The following is a 22,524-nucleotide window of genomic DNA, read 5'->3' as shown; positions in this document are numbered from 1 at the left end:
ATAAAATTATGAATATAGAAATATTAAATAATTTAAATAAGAGGAAATATACTTTATGAATTAAACTAAAACTGCCAGCAGGTGGCAGCAAGTCACTGGTTTTATCAATGAAACATTCATTTATTTGATTAGTTTGAACTGCTTATTCATTCAGGAACAAAGTACCTGACTGTCTTTATGAATCATTGACACTAGATTTGTTTCAAAACGCAGTTCGTTCATAAATGAAACACCGCTGTGATTGAATGGAGATGCACAGCGGCTCAGCTGGTACTTTGTTGGAAACTATTTTCGTTGACGAAATAGAGAAAAATAAGGCAATATTGTTGTAGTCAGATAATATAAGTCACTTAAATTAATGTTAACTTGTTTAATGAACTGTTGTATTAAATCAATTACATTTGCAAACTCTTAATAATCATTAAAAGATGTCACTCATCTTAGTTTGCGATCTCACAAAACTCTATAATTCTATTCTATTACTGTCTGTCTACACTTTGTTTGTTATAATGAGTGGATAGACTCAACGCAGCCACCTTCGAACTCCTTCAGCGCAAACTCAAATATGCTGATCGGGTCAGTCGCATGTTTCTCCTAAAGATTACACACACAGTAGCCTAGTTTTCAGTCTCAAATGCGACTGAAATGGTCGCACTGTAGAGCCCTGAGTAATATTAATCTAATAAAAACTTAGTGTTTGATGCACATGTGAGCAACAGATTCAATTCAATCAATTCCTAATTAATGCCTTAGTGACGCCTAATCTTATATAGTCAAACAGTATTCTATTATGTGAGTTTGACAGAATAAACTAAGTTTTACTTGTAAGTTTCCTCTCCCGCGTTGATTGCTCCTCTCAAACCTGAACAGACCATGTGCTGCAGTATGCTTTGATATGCGTCTGTGTGCAATGATCTATGCCAAAATAAGCTAAAAGTGCTACTGCCAGAGCCGGAGATCGGCTGAATAGATAAAAAAATGGTAAAACTCAACTGTTTGTAACTCTAGGGGAGTTGGAAAATGAGCCTATTTTCAAAAAAAGTGGAGTGTTCCTTTAAAGGCGATTTTGTCAATATTTTGATTTTTTTTTGCACCCTCAGATTCCAGATTTTCAAATAGTTGTATCTCAGCCAAATATTGTCCGATCCTAACAAACCATACATCAATGGAAAGATTGTTTATTCTCAATTTTAAAAAATTGACCCTATGACTGGTTTTGTGGTCCATGGTCACATATACTGTATCATAATATCAAATTGACTAGCCAACTGATCTGTGCAACTCCTAACTGGTACTGTACCTCTAATTCAGAAGCAGCGTTGCAGGTAGTCGACCTGGTTTATAACACTCAATCTGTTTTCCTCTGCAGCAGAGCTTCTCTCATGATGAACAGTCTCCTGAACCTGTGGATCTGGTTCGGTTTTCTCCTTTCCGTTCAAACCGTCACAGTTTCTCGCCTGTACAAGCACGTGAGTTTGACACAATTATGAAAAAGTCAAAAATGAAAATGTAGAACACAAAAGTAGATGTTCATGCTGTTTTCTATTCCGTGAAATCTACAGATTTTTCATTAATTTCCTCTATGACTTTTTAAACCAAGTTAAAGCAATACATTTATAAATGCAAAGCACTATAAAAGCTGTTTTGCCTGATGCTTCTGTATTTTAAAATTATTATCTTTGTTTGTGTGATGCCAAAAACATTTATTGGTGTATTTGTGTGTCTAGACACCACTCCCAGAACGCTGTCTCCATACCCTGCTGTGACCGCTGTGATGAGGAACCCAGTGTACACGCCCTGGAGTCACTGCGTCAAAACCACCAACTCTGCTTCAGTTCCAGCACACACACACACTCAAGTCAGGTACACACACACACACACACTCTGATGCATCATGTCTGCTCTGATGCGAGACACTGAATCTGTCTGTTCTCTTCAGTCCGCAGCACCAGGGCCGATGGAGTGTGGATCTCAACCACAAGCGCTCCGGTGAGCTGTTCAACGGCTCCCGCGGATCGGTTCAGCACAACACCAACTCCCTGCCCTCCAGCGCGAGACAAGGTCTGTAGCTCACACCAGCACTGCTCTCTCATGCTACTGTCACTATTATTTGATGATGTTCTGTAGTGAGCATAACTTGCACTAATTAACACTTGTCAACACTACAGTAACTTTAAGGTGTCCCTGCATTTTTCCGCCACAATAGAAGCTCTACGGTTTAATGTTTGAAGGAAAAAAAAAGACGGGTATAAATTTTGTTTGGTAAAATGAAAATGATGATGATTATGGAAAATGATGATAATGATGATTATTATTATTATTTGTATTATTGCAATTAAATACTCAATTTTTTTATTTTACAGTACAGTAGCATTATTGCTATAGTAACATTTCTTTATTGGTTTAATTTGAGTAATTTAATGCAATAAAAAATAATAATAATAATAAAACTTAAACCAATAAAGAAATATATTAAAGTAATAATATTGCAAATAATAAAACATTATAATAATAATTATTATTATTATTTAATGGTTTAATTTGTATAATGCAATTAAATGATAATAGTATTTAAATAATAATAATTATATTTTGCTAAACAACTTATTATTATTATTATTATTATTATTATTGTATAATATTTTACAGTGCAAAAGTAATACTATAATAATAATTTCTTTCTTGGTGTATTTTTAATAATTTAAGTAAATAATAATAATAATGTTGTTTAGTAAATTATTATTATTATCATCATTTTATCAAATTATACAATTAAAAAATATTATTAATATTAAATTCTCTGTTTTCATTACTTTACAGTGCAGTAGTATTCTTATAATATATTTATTTGTTGGGTTATTTATTATCTTTTCTTCTTCTTCTTATTATTATTATTATAAGTATGCCCCATGAGTGGGTTTGCAACTTTGTCACCTTTTGCACCCTAATGAGTTTGCATCCCTGTTTTTAATTTCAATTTAATTAGTGTTAAAATCTGTTGTGAGTGATTGGCAAAACGTTAATCATAGCTGTTAATATAACATTTTTCTTAATGAATCAAAAGTGTGTGGGTGACAAACACAATCTAAAAGTGCAGTCTTCTATCTTAACTGGTGATCTAAATGATAAAAGCGTCTGCTAAATGACTAAATGTGAATGTAATTGAATCTGAAGCCTGTGAATTTGTGACCTGTGATTGATAGTGATTTTGTGTTTGTGTCCATAGGTTTGTCTCAGTACCGCGAGCAGCGCATCAAGATTCCCTCCACCCCTCGCTACGCTCGATCCGCTCACGGCTCGGATAGAGGTGCTGATCTCTCTGATTTACATCATACTTCCTGTGCTGTTACATGAGTGATGGATGTACAAATAATTGTATAAATTGTGTGTTTCAGGATCTCTGTCTCACTCGGACTGCAGCAGCCCCAGTCTGGTAACTCCGCCCCTCTCTCCTCTGGACGCCACCTCCTTCAGCAGCAGCCAATCACAGGGCTCCATCTCCGCCCAGACCAGGCTGTCAGTCAGTCCTGTGCCAATAGACAGGAGGAGGGACAGGTAGAAATAGAAATATCAAAATTTAACCCTCTGTCATCATTTACTCACCCTCATGATGGTCCAAACCTGTGCTAATATTTTTCCATAACAACAAAAAGAAGAGGAAGAATCTTACAAAAAAATACAAGACTTGTGCATAATCATATAGCTTTATAATAACACGAGGCTGAGTAAATATGGTGCATTTGGTTAGTTTGTGCCATTCTCGTCGTCCTGTTCTCCCTCTCGTAGTTTATTTAGCTCAGATCTGCTTGACTCCTTATTCTCCGTTCTAGTCTGTCTGCTCTTCTGCCACATTTCTCTCTCTTTTCTCCTTCCTGCTCCAGATGTGCGTCGCGTAACAGGTCTTACCTGAAGCTTTCTCGAGCTCAGAGATCGTGGTTTGCGTCTTTACGGACCCTGAGGTTTGTTCACTGTGCAATAAGAGCAAAACAAATAACTCTTTTCCCGTTTAAGTGAATTTCTTTGATCTGTTTGCTTTTCCCCCCCTGTTTTCAAGTCATGTCACTTTCCTTTAAATGCACACTATTGAAGTGTGACCTGCTGTTATGTACCACTAAAGGTAGCTTAGGGCTGCAACAACTAATCAATAAAATGTATAATCATCAGTAATCAATAATAATGAAAATAATCATCAAATTTTATTTAGAAAGCATCTGTGACATCCTGTTATCACTGAAATATTCAAATTATGATTACTTTCATTGTAATTGATTGATTATCAATTATTAGCAAAATATCCACCAGTTATGTCACTTTACAGTCCTGAATAACGCATTTCTGTGTACAAAATTTAAATTTTCCAGAGGGCACAGATGGGGCACAAGTGCATAAACCAAGTTATCAGAAGACATATTAAAATGCAACATTGTAACATAAGTAATTGTATCTTATGAGTGCATAAATAGTAACTATATAGGGATTACTGTAATGGGGTGTAAATATAAAATGATCTCTTACAGGTTTACATTTAGTCTGTGCTAAAAATGTAATGTTTATATTTTAACACTTATTTTTCATAACACATATAATAGTATTTATTATTATTTTTATTATTATATATGTAGAAATGTTAGGTGTGATTAATCATGATTCATTACAGAAAAATATGATTTAATATTTATATATATATATGTATGTGTGTGTGTGTGTGTGTGTGTGTTTTATTTATATATATATATATATATATATATATATATATATATATATACACTTGCGTATCATTGCAACATATCTTTTGTTGATTTTGATTGCTTCCATTATCCTCATTTGTAAGTCGGTTTGGATAAAAGCGTCAGCTAAAAGACTAAATGTAAATATATATTAGTGCTGTGTGTATATATATATATATATGTGTGTGTGTGTGTGTGTGTGTGTGTGTGTGTGTATATATATATATATATATATATATATATATATATATATATATATATATATATATATATATATATAAATTCACACACACATATATAATATTATTTTTTATTTTTTATTATTATATATATTTTAATGTTAGGTGTTATTATATATAATATGTGTGTGTGTTTAATCAGATAAAATGTGTTAAATGTGATTAATCAAAGAAAAATCAACAGATTAACCAGGTCTACCAGTTTAAGTTAAATATTATATTACACTTACATTTTATCCACTTGGCAGACGTTTGAAATCACTTTGAAATGAAGTCTGTTACCTTTTACAAACTGTGCGACGAGTGTAAATGATTTTCTTTGCTGTCTGTCAGAATGTCACTGATAATATCTATAAAGCTTGAACCTGGAATATTTTGATACATTATACAACAGATGAACATGAATCTGTTATGCAAACCTGTTATTCTGTAAATAACAATTGCAGTAAATGCACGTGTGAGCAATTGTGATAGTTTGCTTCTGTTTTGGTCCTCTGAGACGGACTGTTTTGATGGACGGTTGTTTGCTTTGTAGGCTGTACATTGAGGAGCCGCGATGTGTCACTATCCCCAAAGGGGCGGAGCCTCTGGGCATCTCTATAGTGGGTGGGGAGAATGGCGGCATCTTTGTTTCCAAGGTAACAGGAGGCAGCATAGCTCAGCAGCACCACCTGGAGTTTGGAGATCAACTTCTGGAGGTGCGTCAGAAAACACTCGGAGAAATACAGAGCTTATCGTTAAACTGAGCACGTGTGAATCTCTCTCTCTGTCTCTCCGCAGTTTAACGGCATTAATCTCAGGAACGCCACCGAGCAGCAGGCCAGACTCATCATCGGGCAGCAGTGTGACACCATCACCATACTGGCACAGTACAACCCACACATGTACCAGCTGGGCAATCACTCCCGCTCGAGGTACAACGCACCGTACACGTGACTCTGTCATGCTTTAGAAGCACTGTGTGAGTGTCCTGACGTGTTCATTTCTGGCAGCTCCCGGATGGAGTCGTCCGTTAGCTCTCACTCGACGCCCGACACGCCTGACTCCAACATCGACACACTCAGCGAACAGGACGAGGGCACCATGACCCCGCCCTCCAAACAGGCCACGCCCACAGCCAGCCCTCACAGGTAACAAACACTCTGGCTCTCGTTCGCTACAAACTGACCGTTCGCAAAGCCCGCCCACTCTTACTTACTGTTGCTATGCCCGACAAACAGTGCCGCTCTCACACCACAAATCATGTTCTCACGCAGTGAAAAACACATCTCAGAGCAAAGAAGAAACTGACAACACACCGACAGAGGAGACAGAGCCAGGTTACTTCTGATATGAAACAAGATCTCAGGACTCTCAGCTTTTAAATTGTCATTTTTAAAGAAATTAAAACAATAAATACCGGTTTGCGTCTTTTTAATGTGTCGTGAGTGATCACTGTATTGGTCAGTTCACACGTGTACCGATCGTTTTTTCATATTTACTTAAAGCACGAAATGAACATAAATAAACATCAGAAAGTATTTTATTTCAACCGTAGAACACACCATTTTTCTAGTTTCAGTCCAACAAAGTTAATCTGCTCTCCTGTCTAATTTTGTGATTAAAGGGATACAGCTCGGCATGCACATTTACATATTTTCCAATATCATGTGAAACCTATGAAAATGGTTTTAATAAAGCACATGGCGCCATAGTTTCATCACTCTAAAGCAGGGGTCATCAAACTTGATCCTGGAGCGTCGGTGTCCTGCAGAGTCTTACTAGGTATACAGGCAGGTGTGTCGAGGCAAGTTGGAGCAAAACTCTGCCCTCCAGGATCAAGTTTGATGACCCCTGCTTTAGAGTGTCGCAGTGACGGTCTTTTTGCAGTAAAGGACCTGTCATAGTTTAATGAGTGGAAGATGACATGAAGCGACGCGAGGTTAACTGCATTGAAAACGGATGAGTGCACATGTGCATAAACAGCTCCCGATCGGGGCGAAGTTCACAAGATGTTGTCCACAGAATGATAAGAGCACACATTTTAACATTATTTTATTGTTTAACACGCTGTTAAGTGCTGCAAGCCATGCATACAGCTCTGGACATGACAGGTTTTCTGGTACACAAAACAAGTATTTAAAGGAATACCTTAGATAATTGCTGTTACTATGGCAGCCAACAACAGAAAAATCATTTTAATTTAGTATGATTTGATATACTAAAATAACTAAAAATAAATGAATAAAATAAAAATTAATAAAAACTGTTGACATAAACAGAAACTACTAAAAATGACCAAAACATAAAACAAAATTACTTAAACTTTACTGAAATGATGAAAACAGAAATTATAGAAATAAAAAAAACTGATCCAAAATATGAATAAAAACAGTAACACTTCACAGGATATGTTGTTTTTGATTTCGGTTGTTTTTCAGGTGATTTCAGTTGTTCCTACATTTATGTGTACATTGAGAATACATTTTATTACAAATGTTTCTCAAAAAGATTTGTTTGTGAAAACTTTTGTACTTTGTTTTGGTAATTTTCTCTCACTGTCATCACTGTTGCATCCTAAACACGCCCACTGCTCTGATTGGTCTAACTGTGCTCTCTGCTCTGTGATTGGCCAGGGATCGGAGCGAGGGCAGGAAGCATGCGGAGCCGAGGCGGGTGGTGCTGAGGAAGACTCAGGTGGATCTGGGGCTGAAGATCTGTGGAGGAAACCTGACGGGGGTTTTCGTGGAGGCTCTGGAAGAGGACAGTCCTGCTCGAGGAGCCGACGGCCTGCAGCCTGGAGACCTGATCCTGGAGGTACTGGTCCATCAGAAGCAGCCTCACGTTACCCTGTTTGACAGTGTGCTGGATGGTGTTGCGATGTCATTTCCTGTTTGCAGTGTAACTCGGTGAGTTTGAAGAATAAGACCGCTGAGGAGGTGTATCTGGAGATGCTGAAACCCGCGGAGAACGTCACCCTCAGAGTCCAGTACCGACCCGAACACTTCAGGAGGGTCAAAGACGCACTCGGAGACGGTTTTTACATCAGGTAACAGACTCAAACCTGTCTGTTTGAGAGTTTCAACTGGAATACAGAATCATCCTTTATTCCATTAATTATAAAGATGAATGTTATTTATTGCATTGATTGGTCGCTTGCTGCATTTCATGCTGTAATATTTGTGTATAATAACACTAAACTGTACAGTCATTATTTTCCTTTATAGAAAGTATAAAAGTGCATATTTATATGTTTGCTTCATATTCCTAATGAACCTGTCTGAGCTAATTATGTGATAATCAGACTGTTTACCCCGAGCGATATATTAATATATTATTTTTCAGGATATTTTAATTGACCATTAAATTTTATAAAGAGCACAACTAGATTCATGGAGCTCTTGTGAGATTCACACGTGACTTTTGCATGTGTTAAAAAAATAAAGTATGTTATTTTTTTATGTTGTTTTATTAGTGTATAAAAATTCTTTTTTCCCTGTTTACTATTATTTATTTATTTGTTTGTTCGTTTAAATTTAACATATGTGTTTATGTAGTTAAATACAGACCACATATAAGTGTTATTTGAGTTTATAATATAAACTACTCAAAATAAAAAATATATAGTTTTATTAATATTTTATATTTGACCATTTTACCTTTTTATGTCTATATACTTGTTATTTTTAGTTTTAGTTCTTTTAGTACTTCAACTGTAACTAAATGAAAACGAGAAATATCTGAAGTAAAACAAAAAGTATATGTATAAACATAATTATCTGTCAATGTGTATTTTAAAATGTATCTAATTTAATTTTACTTGATTTAATTTCATGTTTATTATTTATTTCAAGTAAGGCTTTTTTTATGGTTTTAATGTTGGTTTTCAGTAACTATGATAACCCTGTCACACATAAATATTTACTGAGAACAATAGCTGTTTGGTTAAAATGAAACCGAGTAAATATTAAGATATATAATTATAGCCCTGCTCATTTGTCTGCATGATGCTCTTCATATTCTCACTCTTGGTCTCTTTGTGTTTCAGGGCGTTGTTTGATCATGTTGGTGATTTGGAGCAGGAGTTGAGTTTCAAGAAGGATGATATTCTCTATGTGGACGACACGCTGCCCGGAGGGAATTTGGGCTATTGGTTGGCATGGCAACTGGATGAGAACGCACAGAAGCTGGTGCGCGGACACGTACCCAGCAAGTGCATGTATGTCTATATGTGCTGTTCATGTAATCATCACTGGTGTTGTTTTACAGTTAAACATGAAAAATTCATTCTTCTAAATGAATTAAAATACCGCATGATGCACATGATATAGCACAGTGTGTAGTCAAAAATATAAATTTTTTGATACTCATCGATACTGATATTTCTGAAACTGCTTCCAGTGTGAATTAAACATACATTACATGTGTTTATAGTGCTCAGTAATGCTCACACCACACTGTTTTGAGGAAAAATAGGAAAAATAATACTTTTCTCTAACAAAATGTGAAATGAACATAAATGCAAATCCTTAAGTTTTTCTCCAGTGTATAGTTTTTAATCTTAGTGGATTCTTACTTCATATTAAAGGCATGGGATGATTTTGCATACCTGAGACAGATTTTTATCATAATATAAAAATGTATAACATAACATTTTCTAACAATTTATAGTTATGGGCCTCCTGCTTAGCTTTCCATAAAATAAAATAATAATAATAATAATCTAACAGGCCATATAATAAAAATAAATGAATAAAATAAAAATGAATAAAAACTATGTGGACACAAAAAACAGAAACTACTAAAACTGACCAAAACACACAACAAAATTGCTTAAACTTTAACTGAAATGATGAAAACAGAAATTATAAAAATAAAAAAGTGATGTAAAATAATGAATAAAAACCATAACACATCCCAGGATGTGGTGTTTTTTTTTACATTCCTAATGACAAAAATTAAGAAAGTGCTGCAACATTTTTATCATAATAATATAAAAATGTATAATATAACATTTTCTAACAATTTATAGTTATAGGCCTCCTCCATAGTTTTCCATAAAATAATCATAATAATAATCTAAATATATTTATTCTTAGTTATTATATCTATTCTTAATTATCTTATATTCTTAAATGTTTTATTTTATATGAAATAGTGTTATTACAATAGTAATTTTTTGTTTAATACTTTTGCATACCTCCTGACAAACATTTAGAAATGACTGTCACAGATTTTTATCATGATAATATAGTATTTTATAATAAAACAGTTTCTAATAATTTGCATGTTAACAGGTCACCCTATAGTTTTCCTTAAAATAAATTATTATTATTATAACAAGCACAATAAACCTGCAATTTTCTTTTAAATAATTTTTTGTTTGTTTGTTTTAAAAATCCCATTTTCAATTGTAGTTACTCTTTTTTTTTTTACCAGAAAAATTGCAATTGAATTTTTTTACCAAATTGTGCATCCCTAAAGTTTACTGTCAGGGGTAAAAATCTCAAATTTATGCCCTTATTGTTGTGGCAGTTTTTCCCGGAGGTATTGAAAATGATATTGAATATCAAGAATTTTTAAGATATTGTATTGAAGTCAGAAATCCCAGTATCATGACAGCACTGATAGCATCCATGTTTCTTATAAGCTGTTGTCTGTGTGTGTGTGTGTGTGTGTGTGTGTGTGTGTGTGTGTGTGTGTGTGTGTGTGTGTGTGTGTGTGTGTGTGTGTGTGTGTGTGTGTGTGTGTGTGTGTGTAGGATGGATCAAGATTCCCAGCGGCGGTGCAGCGTCACAGATGGTAAGGACGACAGCGGTTCCGGTAAAACGCTCTCGGCCGCGGCGCGCCGATCCTTCTTCCGCCGTAAGCTCAAACACAAACGCAGCAGCTCCAAAGACGGCCGAGACGCTCCGGCAGCAGACGCCGTCAGCACAGACTCCGGGCCCTACATGGACGGTGAGAAACAACACGTGTGGTGAGCGAAAGCTCACGTTTATCCTCAGCATCTCATGTACTCTCTGTTTGTTCAGACTGTCTGAGTCCGGTGTATCAGCGCGTGCTAAAAGTGGAATCGACCAATCGCAGGCCGGTGTTGATACTGGGGCCCCTCGTTGAGCCAATCAAAGACATGCTGCTCAGAGAGGCTCCTGGGAAATACTGCCGCTGTTTACCTGGTGAGATCCACTGACATTTGACACGTAATGGAGTTTAAAGCATATATTACAACTTGACCATGACTAGGTTTTCAATTTTGACTGAGGGATAAGAAGATGATGTCTCATGATTTCTCACTCGCTCTTGGTGTTGTTCAGAGGGGATGAAGGCGACCCAGCAGGCCATCGAGCGAGGCGTCAAAGACTGTCTCTTCATCGATTACAAGCGCCGGAGCGGCCACTTTGATGTGACGACGGTGGCGTCCATTAAGGAAATTACAGAGAAGGTAAGAGAGACACCAGACTCTTATGAAACAACGCTATTCCAAATGCTGACTGAATTATTTTCAAATGGAAGTGAATAGAAACACCGATATACCTGATGTCATGAATATGTGTTACATTTTGCTTCAAGACGACGACTAATTTAGGCTAATTTTACAATGAGAGTCTAATGAGAATCACCACTGAGCATGACGAGAATTACAAAAGCCTCAAAATGAAAACATCCGGTCACATTAAGAAATCTGGGTTGAAAATGGCTTAACTGTCATTTATATACATTTATTCATTTGTCAGACACTTTTTATGCAGAGCAACTAACAAATGAGGAAATTTAGCAGGAAACTCATGAAAATAATGTATCAATGGCCAAAAATGGTCGTGGTTCCTCTTTATGTAGAACATAATAGTAATAGTAAATAAATATTATTATAATTTTATCTACTATTATATATGTATATATAATTATTATTATTGTTTGTATATATATTGTTTGTATATACATATAAACTTTTGATAAAATAAGCTATTTTTCATACTTAAAAACATTTTTATTATTTATTTCTTTTCATTATTTGTTATTTTATTTCTTATGAAAGATTGAACCTTTCATAGATTTGATATACTAATGATAAAATGAAATTGAAGGGGATAATTTTATAAAGGGGATATTATTATAAAGATTCACATTTATGTGTATATTACTCCAGAGGTCACAGAGGTCATGCTGTCTCTCTCTCTCTTTCTCTCAGGAATGTCATTGTCTGCTGGACATCGCACCTTACGCCATCGAACGCCTGCACGTCGTCAACATTTACCCCATCGTCATATTCATACGATACAGAAACACCAAGCAGATCAAGTAAGTGACGTCTGCCTTTGGATGTTTACATAAACACTCATTTAGGCTCATTTATGTCTCGTGTTGGTCCTGAACATCCCTTTTTCTATTAGTGCTCAGTCTTTCTCTCTCATTACATTCAGTGACTTTACATCTTTATATTGCATTGTCCTTGCAGGCCGCATACAACACGAGGTCTGATTCATTTTTGAATGATTCTTTATTATGAATCAGTCTAATGATTCGCTCTACTAAAGCCACATTGAGCTCAGTTAGTCAGTGACTTTGATTACTAGTGAGGGAGTTTCCTAGACTCCTAGCCGCTAGAAATAAACATTTAGCTGTGTGTTCAAATGCATTTGCCTTGCAGCAGCTGCGTCTGTACCGAGTCTGTGTTTTATTCACTCAGGGAGCAGAAAGACCCCGTGTATCTGCGAGACAAAGTGTCCCAAAAACATTCCAAAGAGCAGTTTGAGTCTGCGCAGAGGATCGAACAAGACTACAGCAAATACTTCACAGGTCTGAGACACGCATGCGTTTACAGGATTGTTACACGACGGCGTGCTGGTGAGTGATGTGTGATGCTGTTCTGTTGCAGGCGTCGTCCAGGCCGGCAGTCTGTCCAACATATGCACTCAGATCATGGCTGTCGTGGACCAGGAGCAGAACAAAGTGCTTTGGATTCCTGATGGAAGCATGTGAAGAACGATAAACTGAGTCCACACACATCCTTCACAACACACTGCTGAAAATGATCTACCTTCTTAGCATTTTTGTTGTTTTTCATTACAAATATCTAAAGATTCTTAAATTACATTTAAGGAAAGAGACTTAAGGTATTTAATTTTGTTTTCTGAAGAATTAAGTGAGACAGTAAAACAGTAGTTCATTAAAAAATTAAAATGTGCAGAAAATGTGCTCACCTTCAGGCCATCCAATATTAGGATGAGTTTGTTTCTTCATCAGATTTGGAGAAATGTAGCACTCCATCACTTGCTCAGCAATGGTTGCTTTACAGTGAATGGGTGCCGTCAGAATGAGAGTCTGATAAAAACATCACAATAATCCACACCACTCCAGTCCATCAGTTAACATCTGGAGAAGACAAAAGATGAAACACATCCAGCATTAAGAATTTTGATTTGAGAGACATGAGATTATTATGAATTATCTGGAATCGATGGTTTGAAGTTAAAAACATGTTGATGAATTTCTTTTGTCTTCTCCAGATGATAACTGATGGACTGGAGTGGTGTGGATTATTGTGATGTTTTTATCAGCTGTTTGGACTCTCATTCTGACGGCACCCATTCACTGCAGAGCATTCACTGCAGAGACACTGATGAAATCACATCACAGCTATTCCTTTAAGAATATTAAGATATTAGTACAAGACAAGAATACTGAGTAAGAAAAGAATTGTTTTTCAGTGTAATAACACATCGCCACCGATCTCACACTGTTTCAACACTCCACTGCTGTTAAATTCACTACACACCTCTAGGGCTGGACGCTATATCATATATTCATAAATATTAAGTGCTTTATGAGCAGCTATGAACTTCCTTATTAATGTTTTTATTTGGTGGTCAAGCTTCATGATGGATTGCGATCAGTTGATTCAAAACTCCCATTCATTGATTTGCATCCTCACTCAGAAATGTGTTTTTGTTGCTTATAAATATAATTTAATGTAAATATCAGTTTTTCTTTGATTATATCGCCCAGCCCTGAACAAACACTCCTCGCACACAAACTCTCAGGCAACGATCACAACTGTTAGATGAGCAGCAATATCCTCCATTCACTGTGTTTTCTCTGTGGTAACACTAATTTATGAGGGCTTTCATGTAGTTCTTCGTGTTTACAGAGGTGAGGTTTATGAACCAGCTTACTTGAATGTTTAACTTCATGTATCTCCATATGGGTCTGATCTGATCGATGCATGCTAGTTGGACACAGACGCTCAATTTAAGGTTAAAAATACTGACTGTTAAGTTTGTTTTCTGATCGCTGATCATGTTAAAGGGTTCATTCACCCCGAAATGAAACTTCTGTCATCGTTTATTCAAGCCTGTATTCTGTGGAACACAAAAGCAGATGTTTAGCAGAATGTTTGAGCTGCTCTTTTCCACTCAATGAAAGCCGACAGGTTGCCATGCTTCTAAAAGCAACATAAAATAATGCATTTAGAGTTTTTTTCTCACTCAAAGTTGTATGAATCTGAATAAAGTGCTTTTTGATTCACTTTCATTGCACAGAAAAGAGCAGCGTGAACTTTCTGCGATCTCCGGGTTTGAAGAAACATGCAAATATTGTTAATTTTTGGGTGAACTATTCCTTTAAGCTTTAATGTAGCAGTTTCTTTATTTTATTTTATTTTAAGTGTACTTGTTTTTATTTAAATGAACGATGCAATAGTCTGCTGCATGATAATTTTACTATATGCTCTGATTATTTTTACTGTCTGGTTCATTTGTAACTCTAATTTAAATGTCTTTTGTAGTCGAGGATTAGGCAGAGCTGAATGCTTATTCGTAATATCGGTAAAGCTCCTCTTGTTTTCAGAAACAAACGTGCCAAATGCTTTCTTCTGCTTTGCCTGTAATTTGCACTCATTTGGATGGAAAGGTAGACACTAGACAGACCTACTTTATTAATCCCAGACGGGAGATTGAGTAATCCTCGTTCAGGAATAGTTAGTTAATCCTCTCTCTAGTGAAAGCTTTGGTACTACACTAGTCTGCCTGTTTACTTTACAAAAGTGACATCCCTTCCTGTTCTGACCCGTGTTGACCAATGAAACGAGTCGTCTGGTTTAGCTTCATCAACAAAGATTGAAAGTCTCACATGTTCTAATGTTCTTCTACTATTGCCAATAATAACACTGATGTTGAATTGGTGCAGATGCTCAGATTGTAGCTGGAAAAAAACAAGCATATAATTCCAATTAAAAATCTGTTTTCCATTATGTTTTATAATGATATAACACCCTGGTACTTTCACATTTAAGACAAAAATATGATTTTGTAATTGTTACATTAATAAACTCTAAATTAAACATGACCCAGCATATTTTATTGTGTAAACATATTTAGTTTTATAAAACGATTGTCTTTTTTCCATCTGTATGTATTGAGTCTGTATGCTTGTAGATTATGCTGGATTCATGGACAGCTTGGAGCAGTAAGGAAAGTATATTCTATACATTTCTATAAAAATGATTTAATGTAATGTGTGGTGTATTCCAGAGCTCATGTGGATAATATGATGATGCAGTTCCTGTGAGGAGTCACCAGATGGCGTCATATCCTCCTTCAGCATCATCTCCATAACCAAGATTATATAAACATCACATCAGGTGAAATATTATTACTGGCTGAGCTGATGAGAGGAAAATATCATACAGTAGAGGGAAGATTAATTATCATACAAAAGGAAAAACAAGCTCACCTTGATCCTAAATGTGGCTCAGAGTGACTTTTATGGTTTCACTCGCAGAATATCAATGATACACATTTAGGTTAAAAACAAACTTATTTGAAAAAATTGTTTTCCAATTTCTTAGTAAGTTTGCATCCTTGTTTATGTATTTATTTATTATTTTAAAATTTCCCTAGAATCTGGAGTGCATGGATTCAGAAGGAACCCCTTCCAATGACAGACACATATAATAAAATCTGGGGTATAATGCATTTACGCAACATGTCACGAAATATAACATGTTGATCTTATTGTGCACAATAATTGAGCCGTTCGTATCCATTATGAGGTATAAAGTCATGGTTAGAAATGCAATGAGCCTTTCAATCATTTATTATGGTAACCATGGTGTCCTTGAAAATACCATATTTTGGTTACCAGGGGCCTGTACCACGAAGCTGGGTTAGCTGGTTAGCCAGGTAAGTTTCAGTTTAGTTTGCACCAATCCTGGAGTTTAGGTATCATGAAAGTGGCTTGGCTTTTAGCTGCTTTATTGCTATAGTATCTCCACAGCTAACCTGCTCCTCTGGGTTAGAGATCTCAAACTGAAATTAGACCAATCAGATGTGAGCAAAGTGACACATGTCTGATACAGATCATTTATAATATAGAAAACGCTTTAAAAATGACTACATGTGACCTTACATGTCCGAGTCTCTATCGCTGTATATTTCCAGCTATATAAACTAACCTAAGTTTCACTTGTGAAGGCACTGATAAAGCAAGATAATTTCTTTTATTTGTCCTCTTTCATGAACAAGTACTTTTTACATTGTAAATGCATTTAAATTCATCATATTCTTCAATCTCTAAACCTTTAGCAAAACATTAAACCAAGGCTCGTGATTGGCTGTTCGCTGGTGATGTCACACATTCACGTGCACGTGCTCCACAAACTCAGGATCAAAGCCTGAGCTGACAAAGAAAGTTGATGATCAGCATCATGGTACCAGTAAAGGCAGATTAACTCGAAACTAATCGTGTAACTCTGAATTTGATCATCTACCATCATGGTACAGGCCCCAGGGTGTGAATTATGGGTTTAGCAGAGCAACAACATTCACTTTAACAATGAAAAACGACTTTTACTGTGTATCATCACAGGCATCAACTAAAGTGATGTCTAGAAAATGTGTTTTATTTTTACATCAAGGACAAGTGAGGAGCACCTGTTTTGAAGCTCTCTTTCATAAATTGATCTTGCTTTGTACTGTGAATTAATACAGAATATACACACACACACACACACACACATATATTTGGAATATCTAAGAGGATATAATATATATATATAATTTATTTTGGTATTAAATGACTTCCTCGACTTTAACGCAGCGCGTTATTTTAAACCATAAAGTTTTTGTGTTTGTGTTTTGTGAATCTATAATGAATTGATAAATAATGACAGAAGGCTGATTTCCACGCTATAACGCAAAAACTGTTGCCATGGTTACGTTCTGAGCGAAAGTCGCTTCGAGATCAATTTACTGCGCTAACTTAAACTCGTACTTTTTATGGCTACTGAAACGTTTTAAATGTGTTTTTATGCCCACCTGCCATAATCTACAACCTAAAAACTAAAGATACTTTTCTCAAAACTGTTACCACGACAGAATTCTGTAAAATAATAGCGACCGATGGATGTTTTGGCTATTGTCGGGGTTTGGAGACGTTCTGACGGGCATCAGACTGACTGGCTCCGCCCTCTGGCACCTGGACATCTGCCCTGAACGGAGCGGAACGCAACACGTTACTGAATGAGAGCGACGCTCACGCAAGCTTTAAATCGCGGGGATGTTTTCCATCATGATACATATCCAGCGTGTGACCTCGTTTAAAGACGCGACGACGCGTTTCCAGTAGCAGTTTGCGTGTGTTTTGAGAGCGACTTTTCAGCTGCGCGTCGGAGACCCGAGCAGCGGGCGAGAGCGCAGAGCGCAGCGGGAGGAGAGTGCGCACACGCGGGGCTCTGCCCTGCCAAACATGGCTGATCGTCGGGAGCGGGGCGCTGCAGGGATCTCCAGAAAGACGCTCGATGCTCCCCACTGAAGAACCAGAAGATGATGATGGTGATGAGAAGCGGCTCTCCTCAATAATGACCTATCTACCCTCGGTTCGGAACATGGCTGTGATCATCCCCTACACCAGTGATATACCCTGTGACCCCAATGGCCAGAGGATGTGGTGGGCTTTCCTCGCCTCCTCCATGGTCACTTTCTTCGGGGGTCTGTTCATCATCCTGCTGTGGAGGACCCTCAAGTACCTGTGGATGGTGTGCTGCCACTGCAAGGGTAAAAAGAAGGTAAAACGCCCCAATGACACCTGCTTTTAGGTCAAAAGTTTGGACGCGCTTCACTGATGTTTTCGTGATCTTAAAAACCTGTGATCTGAAAACTAGACGCATGCAAATTACTTAACAAAATACAATGATAAGCGCGCAAGTTCCTTCTTCAGCTTTGAAATCACCTCTTGAAGTTGGCTGATGCATGAACAGACTGACAGAGGCTCAAGAGTCTTTACATCATACCTGTTTGTGTTTCTCATCACTTTACTGTTATTCTAACAGCTGGGCAACAGGAGGAATGAGTGCTTGTGCGCAAACTCTTGACTGATAAAATATGAAACATGTTTTTTGTAGTTCAGCTGATGGAGGTCTTGATTGGGACACTCAAACTGTTATGATATAGCTATCCAATGCACTGGAAATCACTTCGGATTGAAATGTGCCGAATGTGAATGTAGTTTTGTTAAGCTCTGAAGGGTTTATTCTTTTACATATGTGACCACAAAACCAGTCATAAGGGTCATTTTTTTGAAATTGAGATTCATATATCATCTGAAAGCTGGATAAATAAGAGACTATATCCGGCTGAGATACAACTATTTGAAAATCTGGAATCTAAGGTGCAAAAAAATCAAAATCGCCTTTAAAGTTGTTCAAATGAAGTTCTTAGCAATGCATGTTAATAATCAAAAATGAAGTTTTGATATATTTACGGTAGAAAATTCACAAAATATCTTCATGGAACATGATCTTAATATCCTAATGATTTTTGGCATACAAGAGAAATGTATAATTTTGACCCATACAGTGTATTGTTGGCTATTGCTACAAATATACCTGTGTTACTCATGACTGTTTTTGTGCTGCAGGAACACACAATGCTCTTTGTGAGTGCTTGAGGAGAGTAAAACCATTTCTTGCTCTTACTAAAGTCATGTAAATAGTTAAAAAAGTGTGAGAAAATAGGACTTGATGAACTCTGAATCTCTTCTTGCCTGATAACTGAAGTGTGAAATGAGCATTTTACTAATAAATTATGAAACGTGTCGCTTAGATGAAGCAGCTACCGAGCTGTAAAGCGTAATGTGAATGCAAAAGTCTATGAAAGACTATGTAGTAGCTTGTTGTTCTACATCTCCAGCTCCTGCAGTTGCTAAAGTGTTCCGGTGGTTGCTAGGCGGTTTCTAAGTGTTCCAAATGGTTGCTAAGGTGTTCTAGGTGGTTGCTAGGTAGCTGATTGCTACTAGGTAGTTGCTAAATTTTGAATGAATCGTTTAAATGAATGATTCAATGAATCATTACCAGCACAAAATCACACTCAGCAAAATATTGTTTAATTATTCATTATGGGAAAAATCACGAAAGATATCATTCTTGTCAATATTGCACACCTCTTCTTTCTAAGCAATTATTAAAGACTAATGAGTGTTTTGAAAGAATCTGCTGTGCACAGTTGTACATTTACACCTGTATCTGTGTGAAAGCTGTTTTTGACAGGAACACAGAGAGCAGAGTCGTACGAGAGCTTCGCTTGCGTCTTTTACCATGTTTGACATGGAGCCAGTGGTCAGGAATAGGCTGAGTTTTCACTGCCATTGTGTAGTCTGCCCACACACACACACACACACACACACACACACCACAGCTGTTGCTTTCATTACAGGCCTGTCAAACATAGTTGTGTTCTGCCAGACGTTTCAGGAAGCCTTTTTCTCCCGTTCAGACCTCAGCGGCCTGTTTCCACTCAAACACACGGCTCTGATTGAACTTGCTGATTTAATGTCAGCATCAAATCAATCATTTGCTTATTTTCTTAATACATGTTCCTGCTCTGATTGAGAGTGATTCATCTGTGACTGTCCTGAACTGTGACGTCAAATACAGCAGACAGGGAAAATATGAGCCTATTTCATGATAACCAGACATCTAAACATCTACTGCTTTATTACAATATAGATGATATTATGGTGCAATATAGACTCTTGGCATATATGAGTGTTTATATTTGAAATATATGTATTTTTGCTTTCGCATTTGTTTCCCCAAAAAATGATTTCTCAGTATTTTTGGGACTTTGTCGATAATGATAATGAAACGCTAACTGTGTTTTTGCTCTGGTACTTTAGGCCTGAAAAATAAATAAGACACTAAAACCGCCAGTAGGTGGCAGCAAGTCCCTGTCTTACTGAGTGATTCATTGAATCATCCATTCAAACGATTCATTCAAAACAGCTGATTTGTTTAGAAACGAATCAAGCAACACTCTTTAGAACTGGATCATTGAACCACTTACTCAAATGATTCATTCAAAAACAGAAGCATTGCACAAAATATTCCTATCTGAATGAGCACAAATATTCTGATCCGGCTTTGTTTGGAACTATTTCATTGGTGAAAGAAAAAACAGACAATATTATGTCTATCGTGTAACTCTGTAATATGAACTTCTTGTTTGAACTGTTGTATAAAATCTCTCATTCACGATCACGCACACGTGCTGATTCTCAGGAAAACGGCACTTGTGCTTGCGTGATATTACTAAACTATATCATATCCTATAAATATAAAAAACTAAAAACCTATTATTTTTAGCGTATATAACTGAAGTTATATGGGTGTTCTAACAGGCTTCATCACACAGTGCATGCTTTTGGACTCTGAAGACGTGTTTTTTTTTTTGTCAGTTTGCACATTGTTAAAACAACAAATATGATATTATCACAGACGACAAATATCGCACACCCCTACAACTGTGACAAGCTCGTCGGTTCAGTTCAGTTACAGTCTGTCTGCAATAGAGTGGTTTGAGTGACTTTATGTCTTACCTGAACCATGTAGAATAGAATAGAACAGAACAGAACGAACTGTTATTACACTTCACATTCTGTCCCTCTCACTTTGCTTTAGCTGCTTTTGTGTTCCGCAGAAGAAAGTCAAACAGAATTGCAAGGACATGAGGGTCAGTAAATGATGACAGAATGTGCACTACAAGATTTTGTCATTGTTAGAGCATATATTTTTTTGCAGTGATTTACAGCAGGCCGTTGCATTAATTGCAGCCTTCAAACTGTCCATCTCCTCTCACTTTCTCTGTTTTCATCCATGCATCTTCCTCATTCAAACTGCCGTGTCACTCTCCTGTAGTGTGCATGAATCAGATGCTTGTTGCTAAGCAACAGGCGGCATATTCATTATTGAGCTGCGAAATATCCCCTTATGTAATTGTGCTTTTCTAGAGACCACACACACACTCACCTGTCAGAGTGTGTGATCAGTGTGTTTTCTTCACCACAAACACATTTACATTCAGAATCTACAGGCGTCTCACACACAATCTGAGCCAGAAATAGAAATCCAGTCTGATCTCCTTCAGATGGGTTTGATAACGTTCATATTCAGATGTTGTTTCACAGGAGTCTGCTGTTTGTTAATTAGTTTTGCTCGCACATAATTAAAGCATGGATAAACATTATAAATGACTGCAAACACAGAATTCTAAATCCTAATGAACTTGCCTACATAGTCAGCTACCTTCTCTAAATAACCTCTTCTGCTCAACAAGGCTGCGTTTATTTGATTAAAAATACAGTAAAACAATATTAGAATGATTTCTGAAGAATTATGCTATTTTAATAGAAACAGATAGTTTACATTGTAATATGTTTTTTTTTTTTTACTGTATTTGTGATCAAATAAATGCAGCCTTGGTGAGCAGAAGAGACTTCTTCTGAAAACTTTAATAAATGACTTCCAAACTTTTGAGCGGTACATAGGCAGTGACTCTCTGTGTCATACTGTGGCTCCATTTTTATCATGCTGGATTAATCGTTTTCACTGATCTTGTAGCAGTGCATTTTGGGATTGTGTTCTCGATCAAGGATACCTTACTAGGCAGTAGAGCTGCTTGTTTGACACACAGCAGGTTCCCAGTGTCTGTGTTATGGTGAGGTTTATGGAGTGTGTGCATGTGTGTGTGTGTGTGTGTGTGTGTATACAGTCAGAGCGGCGATGGGAGATAAACAGGCAGATAAGATCAGTGTGTGTGTGTGTTGCCAGCCGCTGAGCAGCAGGTCATCTCAGACGCTTCCGTGGACAAACAAAGGCCGTCTGTCCACAGACAAATTACCCATGATGCCGTCCCAGAGTTCAGTGTTTGAGTTACAGATGTCAGCCATCGTCACACATGAGCTGATGCTCAAACGTTCGGATCAGGAGGAATCACATTTCAGTCTCCTTTTGATTCAAGGTTCAATTTGCTGTAAAAATCAACCCAAAACTCGCTAGTCATCTGAATCACTTATATTGTTTTGTGAATGATTCAGTGTAGCAAAACTTTAGTTTGGTATTGTTTAGTGTGAATTATTTGTAGGTTTTGAGTAACCATGTTTCGTGAACTGGTTCAAACTGTAATAAGCGGCTGACACATGAGCATGGTGTTTTGTGTGAGCAGTATCTGAGTGTGTGGCGTCACAGTCAGGCAGGAGAGATGCTGTTATTCCTGAAGAGCAGAGAGTGAAAGTTCAAGTTTATTTGT

The 22,524-nt window shown here is 36.9% G+C and overlaps 2 protein-coding genes across 3 annotated transcripts in view; both read left to right on the top strand.

The window, feature by feature from the left end:
• The window catches only part of LOC306852301 (disks large homolog 5-like), a gene marked incomplete at its 5' end in the record, with an annotated part of 53,346 nt that extends 38,058 nt beyond the window's left edge, over positions 1 to 15,288 (top strand). The window contains 17 exons of one of the 2 annotated variants that reach the window (XM_079389014.1): positions 1,373 to 1,469; positions 1,728 to 1,863; positions 1,940 to 2,061; positions 3,227 to 3,307; positions 3,396 to 3,555; positions 5,502 to 5,664; positions 5,747 to 5,880; positions 5,959 to 6,096; positions 7,582 to 7,762; positions 7,846 to 7,994; positions 8,994 to 9,164; positions 10,707 to 10,903; positions 10,978 to 11,121; positions 11,260 to 11,387; positions 12,135 to 12,244; positions 12,633 to 12,742; positions 12,822 to 15,288. In XM_079389014.1, coding sequence (XP_079245140.1) covers positions 1,373 to 1,469; positions 1,728 to 1,863; positions 1,940 to 2,061; positions 3,227 to 3,307; positions 3,396 to 3,555; positions 5,502 to 5,664; positions 5,747 to 5,880; positions 5,959 to 6,096; positions 7,582 to 7,762; positions 7,846 to 7,994; positions 8,994 to 9,164; positions 10,707 to 10,903; positions 10,978 to 11,121; positions 11,260 to 11,387; positions 12,135 to 12,244; positions 12,633 to 12,742; positions 12,822 to 12,925 — 2,325 coding nt within the window. In that variant the 3' untranslated portion in view covers positions 12,926 to 15,288. Of the gene's footprint in view, positions 1 to 1,369; positions 1,470 to 1,727; positions 1,864 to 1,939; positions 2,062 to 3,226; positions 3,308 to 3,395; positions 3,556 to 5,501; positions 5,665 to 5,746; positions 5,881 to 5,958; positions 6,097 to 7,581; positions 7,763 to 7,845; positions 7,995 to 8,993; positions 9,165 to 10,706; positions 10,904 to 10,977; positions 11,122 to 11,259; positions 11,388 to 12,134; positions 12,245 to 12,632; positions 12,743 to 12,821 lie in introns of both variants that reach the window. The other variant, XM_079389013.1, reaches the window with a different exon arrangement.
• Positions 15,289 to 17,453: 2,165 nt separating this feature from the next.
• Positions 17,454 to 22,524, top strand: part of LOC306852302 (calcium-activated potassium channel subunit alpha-1a-like) — an 83,345-nt gene continuing 78,274 nt past the window's right edge. The window contains exon 1 of the mRNA XM_079389015.1: positions 17,454 to 18,008. Within this exon, the coding sequence (XP_079245141.1) occupies positions 17,742 to 18,008 (267 nt within the window). The 5' untranslated portion in view covers positions 17,454 to 17,741. The remainder of the gene's footprint in view (positions 18,009 to 22,524) is intronic.

Source organism: Barbus barbus (assembly GCF_936440315.1).
Source record: "Barbus barbus genome assembly, chromosome: 32".
Lineage (NCBI taxonomy): Eukaryota > Metazoa > Chordata > Actinopteri > Cypriniformes > Cyprinidae > Barbus > Barbus barbus.
Note: the sequence above shows the minus strand (reverse complement) of the source record. Positions and strands in the feature narration are given on the sequence as shown.